General features: G+C 45.4%; 1 protein-coding gene across 1 annotated transcript in view; it reads right to left on the minus strand.

The window, feature by feature from the left end:
* LOC108899283 (midasin) overlaps nt 1-18071 on the minus strand; it is a 66207-nt gene that overhangs the window by 10464 nt on the left and 37672 nt on the right. Inside the window, 35 exon segments of the mRNA XM_018699658.2 lie at nt 260-391; nt 570-742; nt 1113-1248; nt 1790-1927; nt 2001-2162; nt 2481-2674; nt 3073-3207; nt 3332-3558; nt 3965-4372; nt 4642-4757; nt 4926-5031; nt 5837-5963; nt 6059-6205; nt 6468-6612; nt 7199-7382; nt 8019-8092; nt 8210-8319; nt 8819-8885; nt 8887-8972; nt 9164-9294; nt 9408-9502; nt 9726-9815; nt 10737-10984; nt 11115-11394; nt 12514-12675; nt 12846-13512; nt 14038-14150; nt 14443-14830; nt 14914-15128; nt 15255-15419; nt 15605-15728; nt 15824-16064; nt 16977-17190; nt 17368-17488; nt 17743-17909. Coding sequence (XP_018555174.1) covers nt 260-391; nt 570-742; nt 1113-1248; nt 1790-1927; nt 2001-2162; nt 2481-2674; nt 3073-3207; nt 3332-3558; nt 3965-4372; nt 4642-4757; nt 4926-5031; nt 5837-5963; nt 6059-6205; nt 6468-6612; nt 7199-7382; nt 8019-8092; nt 8210-8319; nt 8819-8885; nt 8887-8972; nt 9164-9294; nt 9408-9502; nt 9726-9815; nt 10737-10984; nt 11115-11394; nt 12514-12675; nt 12846-13512; nt 14038-14150; nt 14443-14830; nt 14914-15128; nt 15255-15419; nt 15605-15728; nt 15824-16064; nt 16977-17190; nt 17368-17488; nt 17743-17909 — 6288 coding nt within the window.

Below are 18071 nucleotides of genomic sequence, written 5' to 3' on the forward strand. Positions count from 1 at the left end.
GGCTCAAAGGCCGACACAAAATGCTGTCTTCCTGCTACAGCTCCAGAGAGAAGCGTGAGAGAGGAGATGTAAAACTACACTCAGGTGGTTTGGGACTTAAAAATCCAAAATATTTTTTCTAATGGATATCCAGACTTCAAATGAAACATCAGAGAAATGTAAAATATAGGACCTTTAAAGGATGAGTGAAATAAAAAAAATCAATAAATGGAATGGTTCATCACTGCTGCTGAGTATCTGTAAACTTCTTCAGTTTTACCTCGTCTCCTTGCTCATGGATCTTTTCCTTCTCCTCTCCATCCATCTCTTGTTCTTTGTCCTGGTTTTTCTTGTCTTTGTTGGAGTCTGCAGCATCCAAGTTATCATCTTTGGCAACCAGCTCTGATTCACCCTGACAGAATCCACAGTGTGGACAGGAAATTAGGTCATACTAACAGAAGTGACATCTGCTGGTTTAAATAATGATATACTGGTTTAAATAATGGCACATTGACAATAGGTGTAAACTCAAAATATCTGTTTTCCAAATATTTTCTTCACAAGCTTCATGGTAATTTTGTGTCCTGTACCTGGTCCATGCCCTGGCCAGACTCTTCCTCCTTGTCACTCCCTTCCTCCTCCTGATCATCCTCATCATCTCCCCACATTCTCTCATCCAGAGTGTTTGTCTGGCCTTCACCCAAGTCACCCATCTTTTTGTCAAGCTCCTCCTCATCCTCTTTATCTGATTCATCGTCTTCACCTACAAGTGATGATGGGAAGAAGGGTCTTTTCAGTGCTGATTCTGAGAGAGGTTTTCAGTGAAATTCACATATTATTTTTGGTTTTTACAATACAACATACAACAACAATACCTTTCTTTCTGTATGTTAACAGTGAGCTAATTAACACAGAATGCAACTTTTTGCCAAATATGGTCTTTTAAAACTGATATGTGCGTTGGATGTGGTGGTGTCAGGTCACATGATCTCCTCCAGAAGGTGGATGTGTTCCCAGCTTTGGAGAATGTATAGCCCACTGTGTGAACCAATAAGGACTGTGACTTTATATCAGTATCTACTGTGTCCAGCAATAGGAACCAGAAGTCAAGAGACATGAGTGGGTCACATCACCTGGTTCATTCTCATCCCCATCATGCATCTGACCATCAAAGTCCTCGGACATTTCTATTGCGTTGTCTTCCGCCTTGATGTTCCCTTTATCCTGTTGTTCTTCCTTCTCCTGACCCTCCTGGAAGCTGTCCTCCACCTGGAGGAGGAAGATGGCAGAGATCCCTTCATGAGAAATGTTGGTCAAATAATCCTCCTCGTAGATTTAGAGGTTACAGGTAATCACCGGCTGAAGGACTAACACAAGGTCTCTACCAAAAACTCTCAAACACTCTTTAAGCCCCCGGCTTTTTTGCTTGATTTTCATTCTCTCTGTTGCAAGCTTTTGTTATAGTCACTAAATGTATTGGTTAGACATGCCTAATATTGTGATTTTAAATTAAGCTCCACAGAGAAACCATCAACTTGCATGTCAGATTTGATTTGTATGTCCACAGGCTGACAGGACAATCTGAGCATTAGTGCTTTAGAGAGTGTAAAACAAAAACGCTTGTTTTGTCCTTCTCTTTGGATAGTATATTTGGAGATATCTGATCATGCTTACTCCTGCCACTTAGTAGCTTTTCCCTGAGCTTTTAACCACATCTCATGGCCACAGCTATGAAGACCATCAAATGCAGCATCAAATGCCTGTAAGTGAAGCTCAAATTAAAATTATTTGTGAGAATTCCTGTCATCACCTGATCTTCATTCTCAATCTTGTCACTGACGTCTTTGGTGCCCTCGCCCTCTCCTATGCCGCCACCCTCGCAGTTGTTAAACTCCGTGGCACCTTCTCCATCTCCACCGGCCATCAGCTCCTGAGGCAGGCAGAAACCCTGAGGAGGACAGAATGATCATTTATGCCTGTATCACGTTACAGCGAGTGAGAAACTGTTGATGTGTCAGTACCTTCTGAGCGAGCTCGGTGAAGATGCTGGCCAGCACGGACAGCAGTTTGCCTGTGCTCCTGTGTGCTCCCAGTGACACGGCCACATAGTACCGCACCAGGTCAGAGTAAATCCCCAGCAGAGGCTCCAGATGCACCAACATCCTGCACGCCCTGTTCACCTCCTGAAAACACACGATGGCCACAAGAGACACATTAAAGCTACAGAGCAACACGGACAAACACTGATGTGTATTTGGAAAGTATTACCAGGCGGTCTAACACTCTCATCACACGTATGGCAAACTGTATACTAAATACTACATGACAAAACAATTATTAGTGTCAAGTGTGAACATTATCAGCCTTTATTAGCAGACACATTATGGTCGTTTTATGCTACAAACTAGTAAATATTGGCATTGGCCAATGAATCAGTGTTGTACATTCTCACTTCAGCAAGGACAGAGGAGTATTCCAGATGTTGTTTGTGCAGCTGTTACCTGGAGCTGTGATGGCTGACAGGTGTCTCTGTGTGTCCTCAGGCTGATCAGCAGCCTGTCCAGCCTGGCACTAACATCTCCCACACACAAAGCCTCCACCTCAGCTTCCAGCTCCTCCTCCAGTAGACGAGCCAGGTGACCGGGCTTCAGCAGGTCCTCCACAGGCTCTTCATCCTCCTCCTCTTCAGCACCATCTGAAAAATCTGAATGCTGTCAGTGTCCTATAAAAACACGACCAAGTCAGCTTTTCAGGAAAGAGCGGGTCTCCTTTACTACTGGTGCCTTTGCATTTTTCCTGCTTGCTATCAAACAAAACCCTCCTAGTCCCTGTGTGGTGATTGGTCCATTAAGACATGGAGCCAGGATCTATTTGCATCTTGCTTAAAGTTTGTCTCTCCCCAGATTTTTATCACACTTGGACGAACACTATCAACATGATAATGCAGCATCATCGTAAGACGAGTGTCATGACTGAATCTATCCAGGCATCTTACAGATGAATTCATACAGCTCTGGAGCTCAAAAGGAGGTAAAGGATTAAGCGGTGCAACAGGCTAAACAAAGCAGAGCTGGTTCCCACTGCATCACTCACCTCTCTTAACATCTCCAAGCTCTTTTTGTTGCTCTCTCTCCGTTCTCTTCACAAGTGTCTGGACGACACACAGCACTGTGTTGATGTTCGTCTCCAGCTCGGCAGAGAACTCCGTACAGAAGGCCGACTGGTGGTCTGTCAAACCCGAAGAGGAGGACAGGTCAGTAACGAGGCACTGTAGCAGCAGCAGCTTGTCTGGAGCCTGTCAGTTAACGTCTGAAGCAGTGATGGTGTTAGGATGACGGGTCAGTCCGCTCACCTGTGTGCTGCTGTCCCAGGGAGAGCAGCTGGGTCTTCCAGGCGGTGAACTCGGTGATGTTAGCCTCCACCTGTCCTCTGACATACTGCAGACTCTGGGTGATGGCCGGTTGGCTGTCTGTGCCTCCGGTGCAGGCGGCCGGGATGAAGAGCCGCTCCACGCTGGGCATCTGAGCCACTACAGCCCCCAGCTGGTCAAAGCCTGAACAGCATGTCACAAAATGGTCCCTGTGGAAAAAGCAGTGTTGTTAGGGTCAATCTGTAACAGGTCTGATAAGGCTGCTGCAGATTTTGTTCAACCTGTCTATATAATGAATGAGTTCTAAAACCAAGGCCTGCACAATATTATGTTTTCATATGTGATGTCTCTCTCAAAAACACCTTATCTGTGTCCATCAGTGGTGGAGACCTCTGATACTGACACAATATTAATAACAGACTTTATCTGAAGAAACAAAATTGACTGGTTTAGGAATTTTGCATTTGTTTCCAAATCCACTAAATCAAGAGGCTGCAGTACAAACTCTTAATGGTTCACTCAGACTGAGAACATGTTTGTCTTCCATCCTACAGTTTGGTGAGGACAGGAATAATACTACATGATATTACTGGCTTCACAGTGTCTGTGTTTTACCATGTGTGGAGTACTCTCTCAGAGGCCTGCTGGGCCACCGTGTCCAGCTCCACCCTGAGGCGCTCAGTCTGCTTCAACATCGCAGTCACATGCTGATGTAGCTGGCACCAGGCGGCGTCTCCCCTCCTCATCAGACAGCCGGGGGGTTGGTGCTGCGCTGCCAGAGGGGACGGGCACCTCAGAGTGTGTTGGCTGCAGCTGCTCGTCTCCTCCTTCTGCTGGAGGTCCTCGGGGCAGCACTGTAACAGCCAGGCCAGCTGCTGCAGGAGGGTGTTGCACTGCGCAGCCAGCGCTTGGCCTCTGCTGACCCAGCCCTGGAGAGAGGCCTGAGGTGGGAGGGTGCAGCCTGGCTCGTTACTGTGGCTCTGGAGGTCAGCTTTGATGCCCCGTAAGCTGTTTGTTAGCCTCCTGGAGGTGGTGGGACATCAACACACAACAGGTCATATTCTAGTAGTAAACAACAGACATTATAATTTAATTTATACATCTAGTAAACTATAAAGATTTAAGTTTAATAAGAATAAGTTAAAACAAAAACTAAATGAACTTGGGGGGAACTTCCTTCCTCCTTAACTCATCATGTGGATTCCTTCCAGCTACAGGCTGAGTATGAGTCTCCCCACTGGGACACCAGCATTATAATAAGAGTTGTCAGTGTCCTGTGGCAGCAGACTGACCTGAGATGGACCCACTGCTCAGTGAGCTGGGCCAGCCGTCGCCTCTGTCTGAGGAGCAGCTTGAACATATGACAGGCGAAACCTCTACAGCGCTCTATGTTTCCCAGACTCAACTCCTGTAAGCAAAGAATAACACACACACTTCAGACTGCAGGGCAAAAAACACATAAACAGCACTGACAAACCTCTGATGTGAAAATTAGCGCTTCATCTATAATCCCCTGGTCTTCACTGTGGACCACCAGACAAACATATCAGGATACCAGTGGTATGTGGTGTCTCACCTTTGCAGGATGCTGCAGAGCAGTCTGCAGGACTGTTTTCCTGGCCCATGAACGGTAGAAGTACTTCTGACATCCATCCCATGCTGTCAACAGCTCGGTAAACAACCTACATCAGGATGCAGTGAAATGGTTTTCAGAGAGGTCAGGGTACATATTCTACTTCAGTGACACCTCTCACATTAAACCTGGTTCATCAGTAAAATGAGTTGTAACATTTATTGAAGTGAGGTTTTCTGAACAACAGCCACTATACATACATACATATATATATATATATATGTATATATGTACACACAACAATAATCTAACAAAACTGATGACATGTAAGGCTACATCTCCACCACTCAACTGCAGTGCTTCTCTGCTGAACAATACTGAACCAGAGCTGCACAGAGGCATAAAAGACCTGGGCCATGGTTGGTGTATTTTAATTAAATTCAGAAGTCATAGCATAATGGTGGATGCTGAAAACATGGTGTAACCACAGCACAAGCAGAAAAGTGTCGCTAAACTGACTTAGAATTATCAGTTACACGGCTTAAATTTAAAGTAATGTTAGCTTCAGTTCTAAAATATGCAGTTGCATAAGTTAGAAGTCAGCAAACTGGATCTGTGATATCAGTTAACAGTGCTAACGTCAGCTAACAAGATACAGATCTCACCCAACTCAATGATGAATGCTAGAATTTGTCATTACAGCAGGCATATAGAGCAGAATCATAAAATTATTGAAGTGACACAGTAACTACCTCCACGCTGCTAACATCAGGAAACATTAGCCACTATGAGCTGCTGGTTTTCTCAGTGTCTCCATCCAGCTGCACTGCTATGTCATTTATTAAACCAAAAATTGCATCAAGTGGCAGAGTGCAGATGTTAGTGTACAGTGTGTGTGACCAGGTAGTATTTACATGCTCTCAGTCTGCTCCTGGCTGCTGACAGCAGAGAGAGCAGTGCTCATCTCCAGAGGCTGCATACACAGGGTTTTCTCTGGGTCAGCTATCCTGTTCCACATCAGACCTTTACGGTACGACAGACCTGGGTTAAAGGTAACAGACAGACAGGTTGGTTAAATGGTTTTGTTTCTTATGAGTTAAAATATTACACGACACCTGTGAATCTGAGAAACTCACCTATTTCTGTGAGCATCTTGAACAGGTCAGACAGAGCTCTTTGCTTCTGCTGCAGGATGTGTTTGACCTCCGCCTTTTGTTTCTCTTTCTCTGCTGACATGTCGATGGTGAGGCTCTGCAGGTCCCGTAGATTGCTGATGACTTCGCCTGAAAAAAATATTTTACTTTTTTTTTTTTTTGAACAGAAAATCTGTCAAACAAGTCTGAAAGTTAAAAGCCATCCTAGAGACAAGTGATGATGTTGCTGTTTGGACCATTACCAGCAGTGGAAAAGGTGAAGCTTGGCTTGAGGGTGGTGCTAAAGTCAATAAGTTCAATAAGGGCACCTTGTTATGTTGTCCAGTAAATCTGATGTTAACCTGCTCTTGAGACTGACTTGATATGTATTGTGTAAAAGTGCCTGTCTTACCGGTGAAGTAGTCCAGGTCTTCAACCAGCTCAGGTGCTGGGTTCTTCTTCAGGAGCTGGATGCAGAGTTTCTTCATCTTCCTGGTCAGAGCAGGCAGACGTCCCTGTAGAGACGACGCCACAACTCCTTCCTCTGGGCCCTCATTCTGAAATACACATTTTAGCTATTATTCAGGTTATTCAGAATCACAGTGTGTGGCAATAAAATGTGGTTTTATGCCTCCACCAGTCAGTCAAGTTGCAGATTACATCCATGTCTTTTAAACATGAAAATAGGACTTTGGGGGAATTACATCACAGTTAGTGTAACTGACTCTGAATGTGACCAAATATATATTTTCTATATTCATTTGTTAAGTAGAGAAAAAAAGTATTTTAAGAGGTTTTGGATCATGTCACAAACATCAAACAGGTGCTCCGTAGCATCTACATGTATGTGGATATAACTACGACTGTGTGTTGCTTTAAACGCTGCTGCAAGGAATTGTGGGACAGCATTCTCCCTTTCCTTCCATAAAGGAAGGTTCAGTGTATCCTCTGCTAAACAAGGTAAGATAGGAAGCACTGGAGAGAATTCAACCAGGTCTTATCATGGCTGCCAGGAATCTGACAGAAATATGGACATATAAATACGGACAGGTGGACAACCCCAAAACAAAGTGATTCCTTTGTTATGGTGAGATAATGAACGAGGACAGTTTAGAAAACATGTATGGTGTAGAACACCTGTACCTGCAGGTCTCTGCCTTTCCCAGGCAGGGTGCCCTTCAGCGCCCGGTGAACTCGATGGACGGGCGTTTCCTCTGGGTTGGCGTCTACGCTGTCTAAGCTTGCGCTGCTTCCCTGTTCCACCAAAGCGGGAACACTTGGACCATTCAGAGCCTCCTCAAACTTCTTGATAAACTTGAAGAGAGTCCTAAAAGAAAAAAAAAAAAAGAACAGAATGTAGCCACAAGCAACGACCAGCAGGGACCAAGCACAGCACTCAAAGATGGAAGAATGTATCAAAGCAGTGACCTTGCTGTCACAGGGCAGGTGTTTAGATGAGCAGACTGCTGGGACAAGACAACTTACTGACCGGTCTGAATTATCATTACATCACAGTGAGACTGGAAAAGAGTGAATTAATATAGAGGCCCAGAGAAGGTCACAGGACAGAATGGAGGAGTGACTGTCAGCTAGACTCAGTGTCCTCTGTTTCTACAACCTGAACATTAGATATAACAGGGGCCAGTGAGAATGAAAGCAGTCACAGATAAAATATTCACTGAATTTTACACAGTTTCTTCATCAGATGTGTGGCAGAGAGAATGAATCAGGATGAATCCAGGGTTTCCAGCTGATGCAGTTATTGGTAAACACGTGCAGGAAGTTATTGGTAAACACGTAAAAAGAAAAAAAAACACTATTGTGGCGCCACCATGTGGCCAGCTGAAGTGAATTTTGTTGCCTCAGTGGTGGGGCAGGGGAGCTATCTTTCCCCTACAGATTCCTGATGGGTGAATATTGAGCATTAAGCTGCCAACAGAGTAAAGTCCAAGTGATATCTTACCGATGAGTCTTCTCCACTGACTGTTTGATGGACCAGAAACTGACATCGTTCCATTTAGAGATCTTGACAAAGTCCTGAGAACAACAATTCACATTACAGTGATCGATTTATATGATATATATCTGAAGACATGAATCTGACATGTATCAAAGCTCTAGTGTGCAATGAAGGATACTAATAGATAGATATACCTTGAGCTCCTTCTCGATGGGCTGTCTGAGTTGACTGATTTTGGTGTGGATGCAGTCAGAGAACTGACTGTAGTATTTGTGCAGGTTCCACAGAAGACTGGACAGAGACTCTGTAAAACAGGCAGCAGTCAAATACTGTGGGTCACAGCTCAAATACATTTTACATTAATACGTACATAATTTTTTTTTACATTTCTACAATAAGAACTTCACTGATGAAATGGTCATTTCCACTGCTCTGGGTTTAGTCAAAATCCAATGAGCTACAATTTCACACAGCATGACACATGACATGTGGAAAGAGACAGTGAGGCACCTAGGACTGACCCTGTCTGGTCAATGGATCAATAAATCTGTCAATATCCACTGGACCAATCATGATTTCATTAGCTGGCAAACTGATACTGCACACAGCTAACTACATTTATCCATTCTGTTAATCTGTCTTTGATAAGAGCGCCACAGGTTTTGTCCCTGTATGATAGCCAGTACAGAAAGGAGGCATGATTCCAAGGATCTATAACTCCTTGAATTTGCATGGGACATATGTATATGATATATAGACAGACTTGATTCGGTGTGGCTTGTGCAGGGGTAGTGGCGGCTGACCTCGTCCTGGCTGGCTGGGGACCAGAAGTAGGTGGCAGTGGAAGCTGAGCAGCATGTCCAGGCGGGTTATGGAACTGGCCTAGGGTGGAACCCTCCATGAAGGCCTGGAGGGTGGAGGAAACTGAGGACAGGGAGAGGCGCTCCACCCCCTCACCTGAGAGGACAGAAACAGGCAACAAAGTGAGTGACAGGGGCAGACTTGGTGTTTTGAATGGTGTGTAAGCATGTCCTTCATATAACATTGCTATTAACCCCCCCCCCCTTAATGCACAGAGAGATTTTCTTTACACACAACATGTAAAAAACATTTAATTGCTTTAATCATTAGAGCTGGACTACACATACCTGTATCATCTTTATCTTCCATCCTCTGTTCCTCCAGATACCTCTCTACCAGCTGGTAGATAGAGAACCAGTGTTTGGTTGATTTCTCAGTGTGCCGCTTCATTTCATTGTCCAGACTGCTCGACCAGCAACTACCACACAGAAGTGACGGGACACATTTCCATCGTAAACACAGAGACGGGAAACATAACGAGTTAAGGACTGGACAGGATACTGGACAGGACTGAATCCCCCTGAGTCTTACCTGAGCTCCAGTTTGCGCCACTGGATAATGAGCTGGGTGACAGGTTCCAGTTCGTTACGCAGAGAGACTGAGCGGCTGGCGTTATTCTCCCAGTCCTGAGGGCAGGAGCAGATGACAGCGGTGACAACAATAAACACAGAGCTCACCTCTGTGCTGCAAACTAACATCTGATAAACTGGCCTGTTTTTGGCATTCTGCCTCATAAATGATGTCCGCTGTTAAAATGGTCACTGATTTATTTTCCAGTTGATTAAATGTATCAACACTACCTGTAGCAAACATGTACGGCACATGAGGCACCTTGCTGACAGAGCTCACCTGTGCTTTACTGAGCAGAATCTCCAGACCATTAAGGAACTTGGCAAGTGGACTGGCCAGACTGAAAGCCATGATCCTCTCCACCACCACCTGTCAGCTGAAAACCACACACACACACACATACAGGATTACAATTGATGGCATCATAGCCCAAAGGTTCATAACTCATCTGAAGTCTCCAGTCTATAGGTAATCTCTGCTGCTGTGTGTAGAATAGGCCACAGAACCAGTCAGCTGAACTGGATTTCTTCATCACTGTTCTCTGTGTAGAGATGGTATAATGGTGCAGTCTATTCTGGGACTGATGCATGATACCACAGTTTTTATGAATATCACATAACCAACATGTCCAATGGTCACAGTTAATCTTTCTACAGGTGCAGACTTCTTAAAAGAAAGAAAGAAAGAAAGAAAGAAAGAAAGAAAGAAAAGCCTGTCTTAACCTCACACGACTCCTAGTGAAGGACATAAGTGAAAATACCTCCAGGAATTTTTCCAGGAAGTTTATCACAGTGCACACAAAGTCAGACATAAAAGCTGCTTTCATCCATTTATATCAACAATGGATCAAATGATGATTGTAACTCTTAGTGACAAAGCTACAGAGAATTATCTTCAGTTCCACCATCTTTTTTTTTTTTCAGCTCTTACAGCTTGGACACGCTGCTCCAGCGTGGTTTCCAGCAGCAGCAACCAGCTGTTTCCAGCTGATAAGCCCACACTACCTGCCCAGAACCAAACCCACAGGCACAGTTATAGTGAGCAGCTGGTGAAAGTAGCGGAGCACTCAGCAGGTATGAGACTAATGTTTTTATCAGGTGTTGATCAGAACAAAACAAAATCACAGTGAATATTACTTACATTTGTTAGTTGAGCACAAACACAACTCCAAATAAATGTTAGTGCATAAAAGGGCAACTGATTGCTAACACACTGAGTGTGTCAACTTCATAAGGTGATAATGTGTCAGATATTGTGTTTACAGCTTGTTCTGCTGACTCCATACTAAACCTAACTGACCTGTACGAGTGCAGGGTGGTCTGGCCACTCGTCTAGTCTCTGCTTCACTGCCACACTCAGCTGCTTCAGAACAGGGAGACAGAGGCAGGCCTCGCTCATGTTGGGCTGCTGATAGAAGTCATAAGATCCCTCTGAGGCGACAACCAGACCATCGGGACCCCCTGAGCCCTGAACCGTGTTCTGGAGGAGGGCAGAGAGCAGCAGTTCACTGCCTGCCAGCTGCTGGTCCAGCTCAGCATCTGAGGGTGAAACAGAACCAGAATCATAATCCACTTCCCATTTTAAAGTCACGTGTAGATTTCTGCTTTGCTGCTCGAAAGATGCTGGACAAATCTCCTGACTCAAGTGACATCATACAAAGATACCAACCAATCAGATGATAGAAGCGTGACATCACTGGAGCAGCGATCTGATAGGAGGAGACTAGGGCTTTAATGGGTTCTTTGTTGTGATTGGCTGTTGCTGTGCTCTGATACCACAGCGATCGGGCATATCCCAGACACAGGTGCCGATGAACCTGGACCACCGTGTTCATGGCGGTGGGAGACAGGCAGCCACTCTCTACGCACTCCTCCAGGTCTCTGTCCTCCTCCAACCCAGAGTCTGCTGGGCCCTCCAAGCTGGGCTGGGACATGATGTCTGCAAAGTCCTAATGAAGAGCATGGACACAAACAGTGAGCTGGCAGGGACGTATGAACGACTTTCCATGCTGTCTGTCTAATCAGCTGGTGGCAGGGTGTCAGGATGGCCATGTCTGAGTCTGTCTGTCCAACTCTTTGGCCTTTCTTATCTACACAACTGCCAACAAGACGACCGATGAATGTCTGACAGACATTCACGGTCCACAGTTAACTAATGATAAAGACAATGGTGTGTGCAACCATCTGACCAGAGAATTAGAATAACTAAACTGTGTTTTTCTGGAGACTACGGACTTTCCTTGACAACCCAGCCTTGTATGTTTCAAATATACTGCAGCAGGAAATCAGCCGTTTTTATCCTGAGACATGAGTCCTGTCTGTGCAGGAGAACTCCAGAGGTGTCTTAAGTCTGTTAGGAGCTGTTAGGACATGTCATTCAGGCAGAGACATATTATGGGAGGAGAGATGTTTCACAATAATATTACCAACAAAACTGTCCATAATAAATCAAACTTTTAAGATTTTTTTAACATAAACATGACATACACACATTCCTTAAATTAGGTTTTAAAATATAGATGGAATGAGTAGAGTATTTTACAGTGTAAAATTAATTAGCTCTCTGAAGCTATGAAATAGAGACACTGGGACGCCTGAAAAACCCACAGATATAATATATATAATATTCTGTTCCCCATATTATCATCATCATAGGTTTATTATGCTATAGATGAAATGTCATGAACACATAGCTCCTCATGAAGAGGTAGCACTCATCAACTTAAATCAAATGATTTAAGTTTGTGTAGGTTAAGAGACGTATGGGATACAAATATGAAAATGTTCTTGCATGAGGCCCAGTGTTTCTAAACATATCTGCCTTGTTGTTTCTTATCACCTACCCACCAACACAATATATCTCTGGTCAGGAAATTCATTGCCATAGTAAATTCTGAGGTAAGTCATTCCTCTGCTAATTGCATCAACTTTGGTTTTACTTTAGCTTTGTAGTGTTGTTATTTGTGTTTCAGTGTTGTTTTGGCCAGGTCTCCCACTGTTAAAAAGACCAATAGTAACCATCCTCATATCATGTTTATCATCAGACATAAGCAGTTGTATGTGAATACCTTGTTGAACTGGGGGAACTGGCGTCTGAAGTCCCTCTCGTCCTGCTCATCCTCAGTCAGTCCTGAGCCGTGCAGTTGAGTGCGGCTGCGGTACAGACTGGCCTCCAGCTGCTCTCGCTCTCTCCTCCGTCTCTCCTGCTCGTCCCACTCATTCACCAGAGCCTGAGGGGCACGATGAGACAGTCAGCACAGAACAGAACATGTGTGGAATGGAAAGCTATTTTGAGTTTATGAAAACAAGAACATGTGGCATTTACCATAGCTAGATTACACAAGTAAATCAGTGGTAAATGAGTGAGACAGATGTTCGACACAAAAATCAAAGCTCTGACCTGACAGATGTGTCTGAAGAGGCTGTGTGCCTCATGGCTGAATTCTCCTGTGGACAGGGTGTGGCACTGCACAAGCAGCAGAGCGTTCAGAAGCAGCGTGGAGGACCGGGGGACCACCTGCTCACGGTCCTGCTGGGGTAGTAGCTTCACCAGGCAGCGCAGGACGTCCATGCAAGCTGTGGAGCAGAGGAAGTCTGCTCGGGCCAGGTAAGATGGTAGGCTGGGGGATGGGGAGGGGAAGGCCAGCAGGCAGGACACCAACTTGGGCAGACCTGGTACGGCCGTTAGTGAGGCGGCCAGCTGGGAGGCCACCAGCCTCATGCCGTGTCGGAGCTGGAGGATGCCGGTCCGTACCGGCCCGACCACATCAGGGTACAGGGGGTAGTCTTCTAGCAGCCTCTGGCAGAAGCGCTGCTGGGAGTTCTGCCACACAGCCTCCTCCTTCAGCAGATTCTGAACCAATGACCGGGATTTGGAGGAGCCCTGCAGAGCCTTCAGCAGGCGGGACAGCAGGTCCTCCACTCTGGATGCCTGGCCGATGCTGCAGAGGTAGTGCTGGAGCTCCTGGAAAAGTCGACCGTACTGGGGCTCATGAGGGCGACAGGCCTGCTTCCTGGAGAGCTCAGCTATCTGCTCCTTCACCTGCTGCATACGGATCCACAGGTACCTACAACAAGTCAGGTAAGTTAATGGTTAAAGGTAGGCTGTAGATTTAAATCTCTTTTAATCCATTACTCACTGAAGTTCACTGAACTCACTGTCATGTTCATGAAACCAGTTTGAGACTTTAGCTTTGTGACATGGAGCATTATCCTGCTGGAAGTCACCATTAGAAGATGGTGAAACTGTGGCCATAAAGGGATGAGCATGGTCAGCAACAACACTCAGATAGACTGTGGTGTTCAAACCATGACTGATTGGTATTAAGGGCCCAAAGTGTGTTAAGAAAACATTCCCCACAGAGATTTCTTCAATAAGAAGAAAGATGAGAACTGAGCAAATTGCTATCAATTCCTAATTTTCATCCCCGGTCTAGTGTGGATATTTAGATAAATATTTTGAACATTCAAGAGTAAAGTAAACTTTCTGATCTCCATCTGTAATATGAACACTCCTGAATAATGGTCACTGTTAACTGTATTCTGCCATTAGTTGAAATATCACACAGTGAGAAAGTGCGGCTGGCTCTGACCTGATCCGAGGATGCTGGAAACCATCAGTGGTGCTGCTCTCCTCCAGCTCTGCTCCTTTCATCAGCTGAGACGACAGGCTGCGTCCTCTCCACTCCTCCTGCAGCAGAGCCAGCTGCAAGAAACACAGTGAGACACGCCAAACCAGTCATCAGTTAAACGTATTCCAGCTTTAACCACCTTGCACTGATGGTCCTCTGCAAGACTTAAAATCCTGAAGAGATATTTGATACTGGTGTAAACATTTTCTGAATGCAGGGAAGAGCATTCCGTCTGATTTGTGTTGAAGTAATTTGTCCTCCACTGATAAATCAGCCAGGACAATATATTTATTTGTCAGCTGATAAGTAACAAGAAACTGAAGAACAGAGCTGCTGAACTGTGTTAAAAAGCACCAGCTTGCTGACCTCCTGCTGAGCATAGTTGAGTTTGTAGGCCCTCTTCACAGCTGGGTCAAAGATGGTCTGTGGTGTCCACACTTTGATCTGCAGCAGGCCCATGTTGACCCAGAACACTCCAGAACGGGCCAGCGGGTTGGAGCCTTGGACCTTGCTTTGGACGTACTGCTGCAGGCAGGTGATACAGGACTCCACCAGGCTGTCAGGGAGCAGATTGGAGGGAAGGAAGTCTCTGAAGACGGTCTGGATCTCCTGGGCGGCTATCAGAGGGTCGGGATCCTCCACCAGGCTCTCACAGCTCTCCATGTAGCCCTCCTGCAGGCTGGGAGGCAGCAGGTCTGCCATGCTCTGAAGCTGTCGACGCAGGACAACGCCCTGGAGTCTGAAGTCCGTGCTCCTGAGGATCAACAACATCTTTATGAAGTTTTTTCGAATCAACACTTGACCATGCACAACGAAAGCATGTTTCTTCTACTCTACCTGAACTCTGCCAGTGCAGGAATAGCCATGTTGTCCCACAACACTGCAGACACATCCTGCAGCTGCTGGATCCTCTCCTTCCACTCCCCCAGAGTGACATGGGAGAGGGAGAGAAGGCCAGCTGCTGACGGCTCCCAGCGATCTCCACTCTCACTGCTGATGAGAACTCCCAGCATGCAATGCGTCCACACTGCTTTACTCAGCAAGGCTGGACCCTGAAAAACAACATGGACACTGTTCAGTAAAATGTATTAGAACCAACAGGAAGCCTGTTACCTCTGATAACAACCAGTGGACTGACTGAGATGGTGACATCAACAGGAGATGTTAAAGGCCAGTACCATATTATCTGCTCCATGGGGCAGCTTTGGATCTGGCCGGGTTTCAGGATTCAGTGGGTCCCATTTCAGCCAGCGGTCTGGGTCTGAGGTCACACAGCTGGTCCACAAGGCAGCCAGAGCCTCTGACAGCAGCTCACACCACACAAACTGCAAATCCTCAGCCGGCTAGAGGGGAGAAGAAGCATTAGCAGCACTGTTTAAGTTTGCAGCTCTGAATGGTTTCTTGTTATTTTCAGGCATTTTATTTTATCATCATTCAGTGTCAAAGTCTTTGTTGATTAATTTTCTGTCTCTGTTAAGGCCTTGTGTGTATGACATATCTTCAGTTACAGGAAGTCCTTAGTACTAACCCTGTCACTGCTGAGCAGGAACCAGAGCGGCTGCAGCTGACTGACATTCATGGGTGTGGACTGAAGGCAGTAACGAAGATGCCTGGAGAGTTCCCGGCGTAAGCTCTCCTCTGCCTCTGGATCACTGCAGATCAACAGGAAGAGTTTATCAAACAGTCAACTGGTTTGAGATCAGTCCCCATACATGCTTTTGTTATGTTACAGACTATGGACTTTTACCCAGGAGACAGAGCCAAGTGCAGCAGGTCAGTACTGAGTCGCAGCTGGTTGAGAACAGCCAGTTGCTCCATCAGGGGCCAGAGCTGGGCCCTGCGGCCGAGCTGCTGCAGCTCCTCTCTGGCCAGCTGGACCCCGCCTGGTGGCTCCTCACCCTCAGACATGGAGCAGCCCTCCAAGAGACCTCTTGAGGTCATGTGATGCTGCTGCTGCTCTACACTCAACACCAACCTCTCCAACACTCCTGATGGGAAAATAGCTTTAGGATTTTTGTGTAAAATAACACATGACTCTTTAATATCACAAGACAAAATGTTCTGTGTTCCATGAGCACCTCATACAGACAACACTGCACATGCAGAGTATGACAGGCAACTTTCATGGAAATAGTCAGACCAGATTCTGTCTGAGGCTTATCATTGTCGGTTTATAGCATCTATCATAGAAAACAGTGAGATTGAGCCCCAACAAATCTGTTCTTAATTGGCATGTATGACTTATCACATTCATAACACATTCACCAATTTTCTTAGATGTATAATTTAATCTTAGGTATGAATAAAACTCATGAGTGGTCCAGACCAAAAGAGTCCTGTACAGATATGATGCTTCTCTCTACAGGGTGAAAACACCAGTTTGACTTCAGTAAAAAATGTAAATGAACTGAACATAATCTGAATAAATCTGGAGTTTAAAAATGCTACTGAAATTTAGTAAGTTTAATAAAAACTTACTAACTCACTCAGTCAATAACTCACTGTATCAGTATGATGTAACATCATGACCTTCTAGAGATTAAGCAACTTTTTCTAGATTTTATTGAACATTGAACATCCTCTGGTGTTGACAGATGTCATCATTTTTTACTAATACTTACAGTACATACATATAAAACTGGCCTGTTTTTTCTGTTAATGGCGTGTCATTTTTGTGAAGGCGACTTGGAGACAAATGGGAATGAATGCCTGAAAACAAACAGGTGGCATTTCTGATGAAGTGCTCAGTGAGTGCAGATCTCTGTTTTACAGTGACACAGGTGCTACACTGGGGACTAAAGGAAAATTTGACAATATAATGGTAACCTGTCAACAACATTACCATTCTTAGACCCTGCATGGCAAGAGGACACACTGATCTTTCTGTCAAACAAGCTCACCAGACTTCTGTGGATCCAGCTGGTTGTTTGCCAGCAGAACAAGGCCCCAGGCTTCCAGCAGACTCTCCTTGATGTCCAGCCTGAGCCCAGCACCCTGAAGTCTGACCAGCTCCTGTCTCCAAGGAGCAGTGGTGCCATCCAGCCTCAGATCGCTCACGTCTAAGGCTTTACTCAGGAGCCGCAGCCGAGACGCGCACTTACCCACTGACTCCAACTGGAGAAGAAGATGGATATGGTTTATGAAGTAATTCAGACAAGTTGTGAATCAGATATTATACTTAACTGTCTTTACTTTCCTCTTTTTGGGCAGACAGTCATATTAAAATATAATAAAACAGTTAACGTGACAAAAATGTGACAGTAAAGTCAAACTGACAGAGTCTTTCCCCACCTTGAATGGCAGAGCCTTCCCCAGAGTCTTCTGGATGCCTTTCAGTGCTGTGGCCACAGACACTGGGGTGGACAGAACAGTCTGGATGGCTGCAGAGACCACCTGCAGCTCCTGGTGACCTCTGGACATAGCACAGTCACTACCAGTGTTAGTCAGTGTTAAACAGAAATACATTAATTGTTCCTGTAACACGTCAGTAATATGTGGAATAAGAGAGAATGTTAAGTAAGATTTAGGCAAATCCTATTGCAAATATTATCATACTCTCTCTACTGTGTTAGTTTTATAATAACAAATATGAATAAATTCATTAATTACAAATTGTGCTACTTCATTAAAAATGTCAGATTCTGTAGTGTGGAGAAAAACATGTACTCGAATGTAGCGTCAGCGTCTCCCAGCAGCAGCTGTGGCAGCCGGAGGATGAGGTGTTTCTGCACCCACTGCCAGTGTAGAGACAGCACAGAGATGCCCTGAGAGTCAGCCGGCAGCGTGCTGCACACATCCCAGAAACGATCCAGCCACTGCAACAACTGTAAGATCTAAACACACCACAGGTAGAGTGCAATAGGTGAGGAGAGGTTTTATCAGTGGTTTGTTGGCCCGTCCCTCTCACAATGACGTCAGTGGTATAAAACCTGAGCGAAGCCGCCATTCAGTCAGCCATTAAATTCTTTCTTCCCCTCAGTCCAGCTCTTTTGTTT

Source organism: Lates calcarifer, linkage group LG7_1 (genome assembly GCF_001640805.2).
Source record: "Lates calcarifer isolate ASB-BC8 linkage group LG7_1, TLL_Latcal_v3, whole genome shotgun sequence".
NCBI classification, from domain to species: domain Eukaryota; kingdom Metazoa; phylum Chordata; class Actinopteri; family Centropomidae; genus Lates; species Lates calcarifer.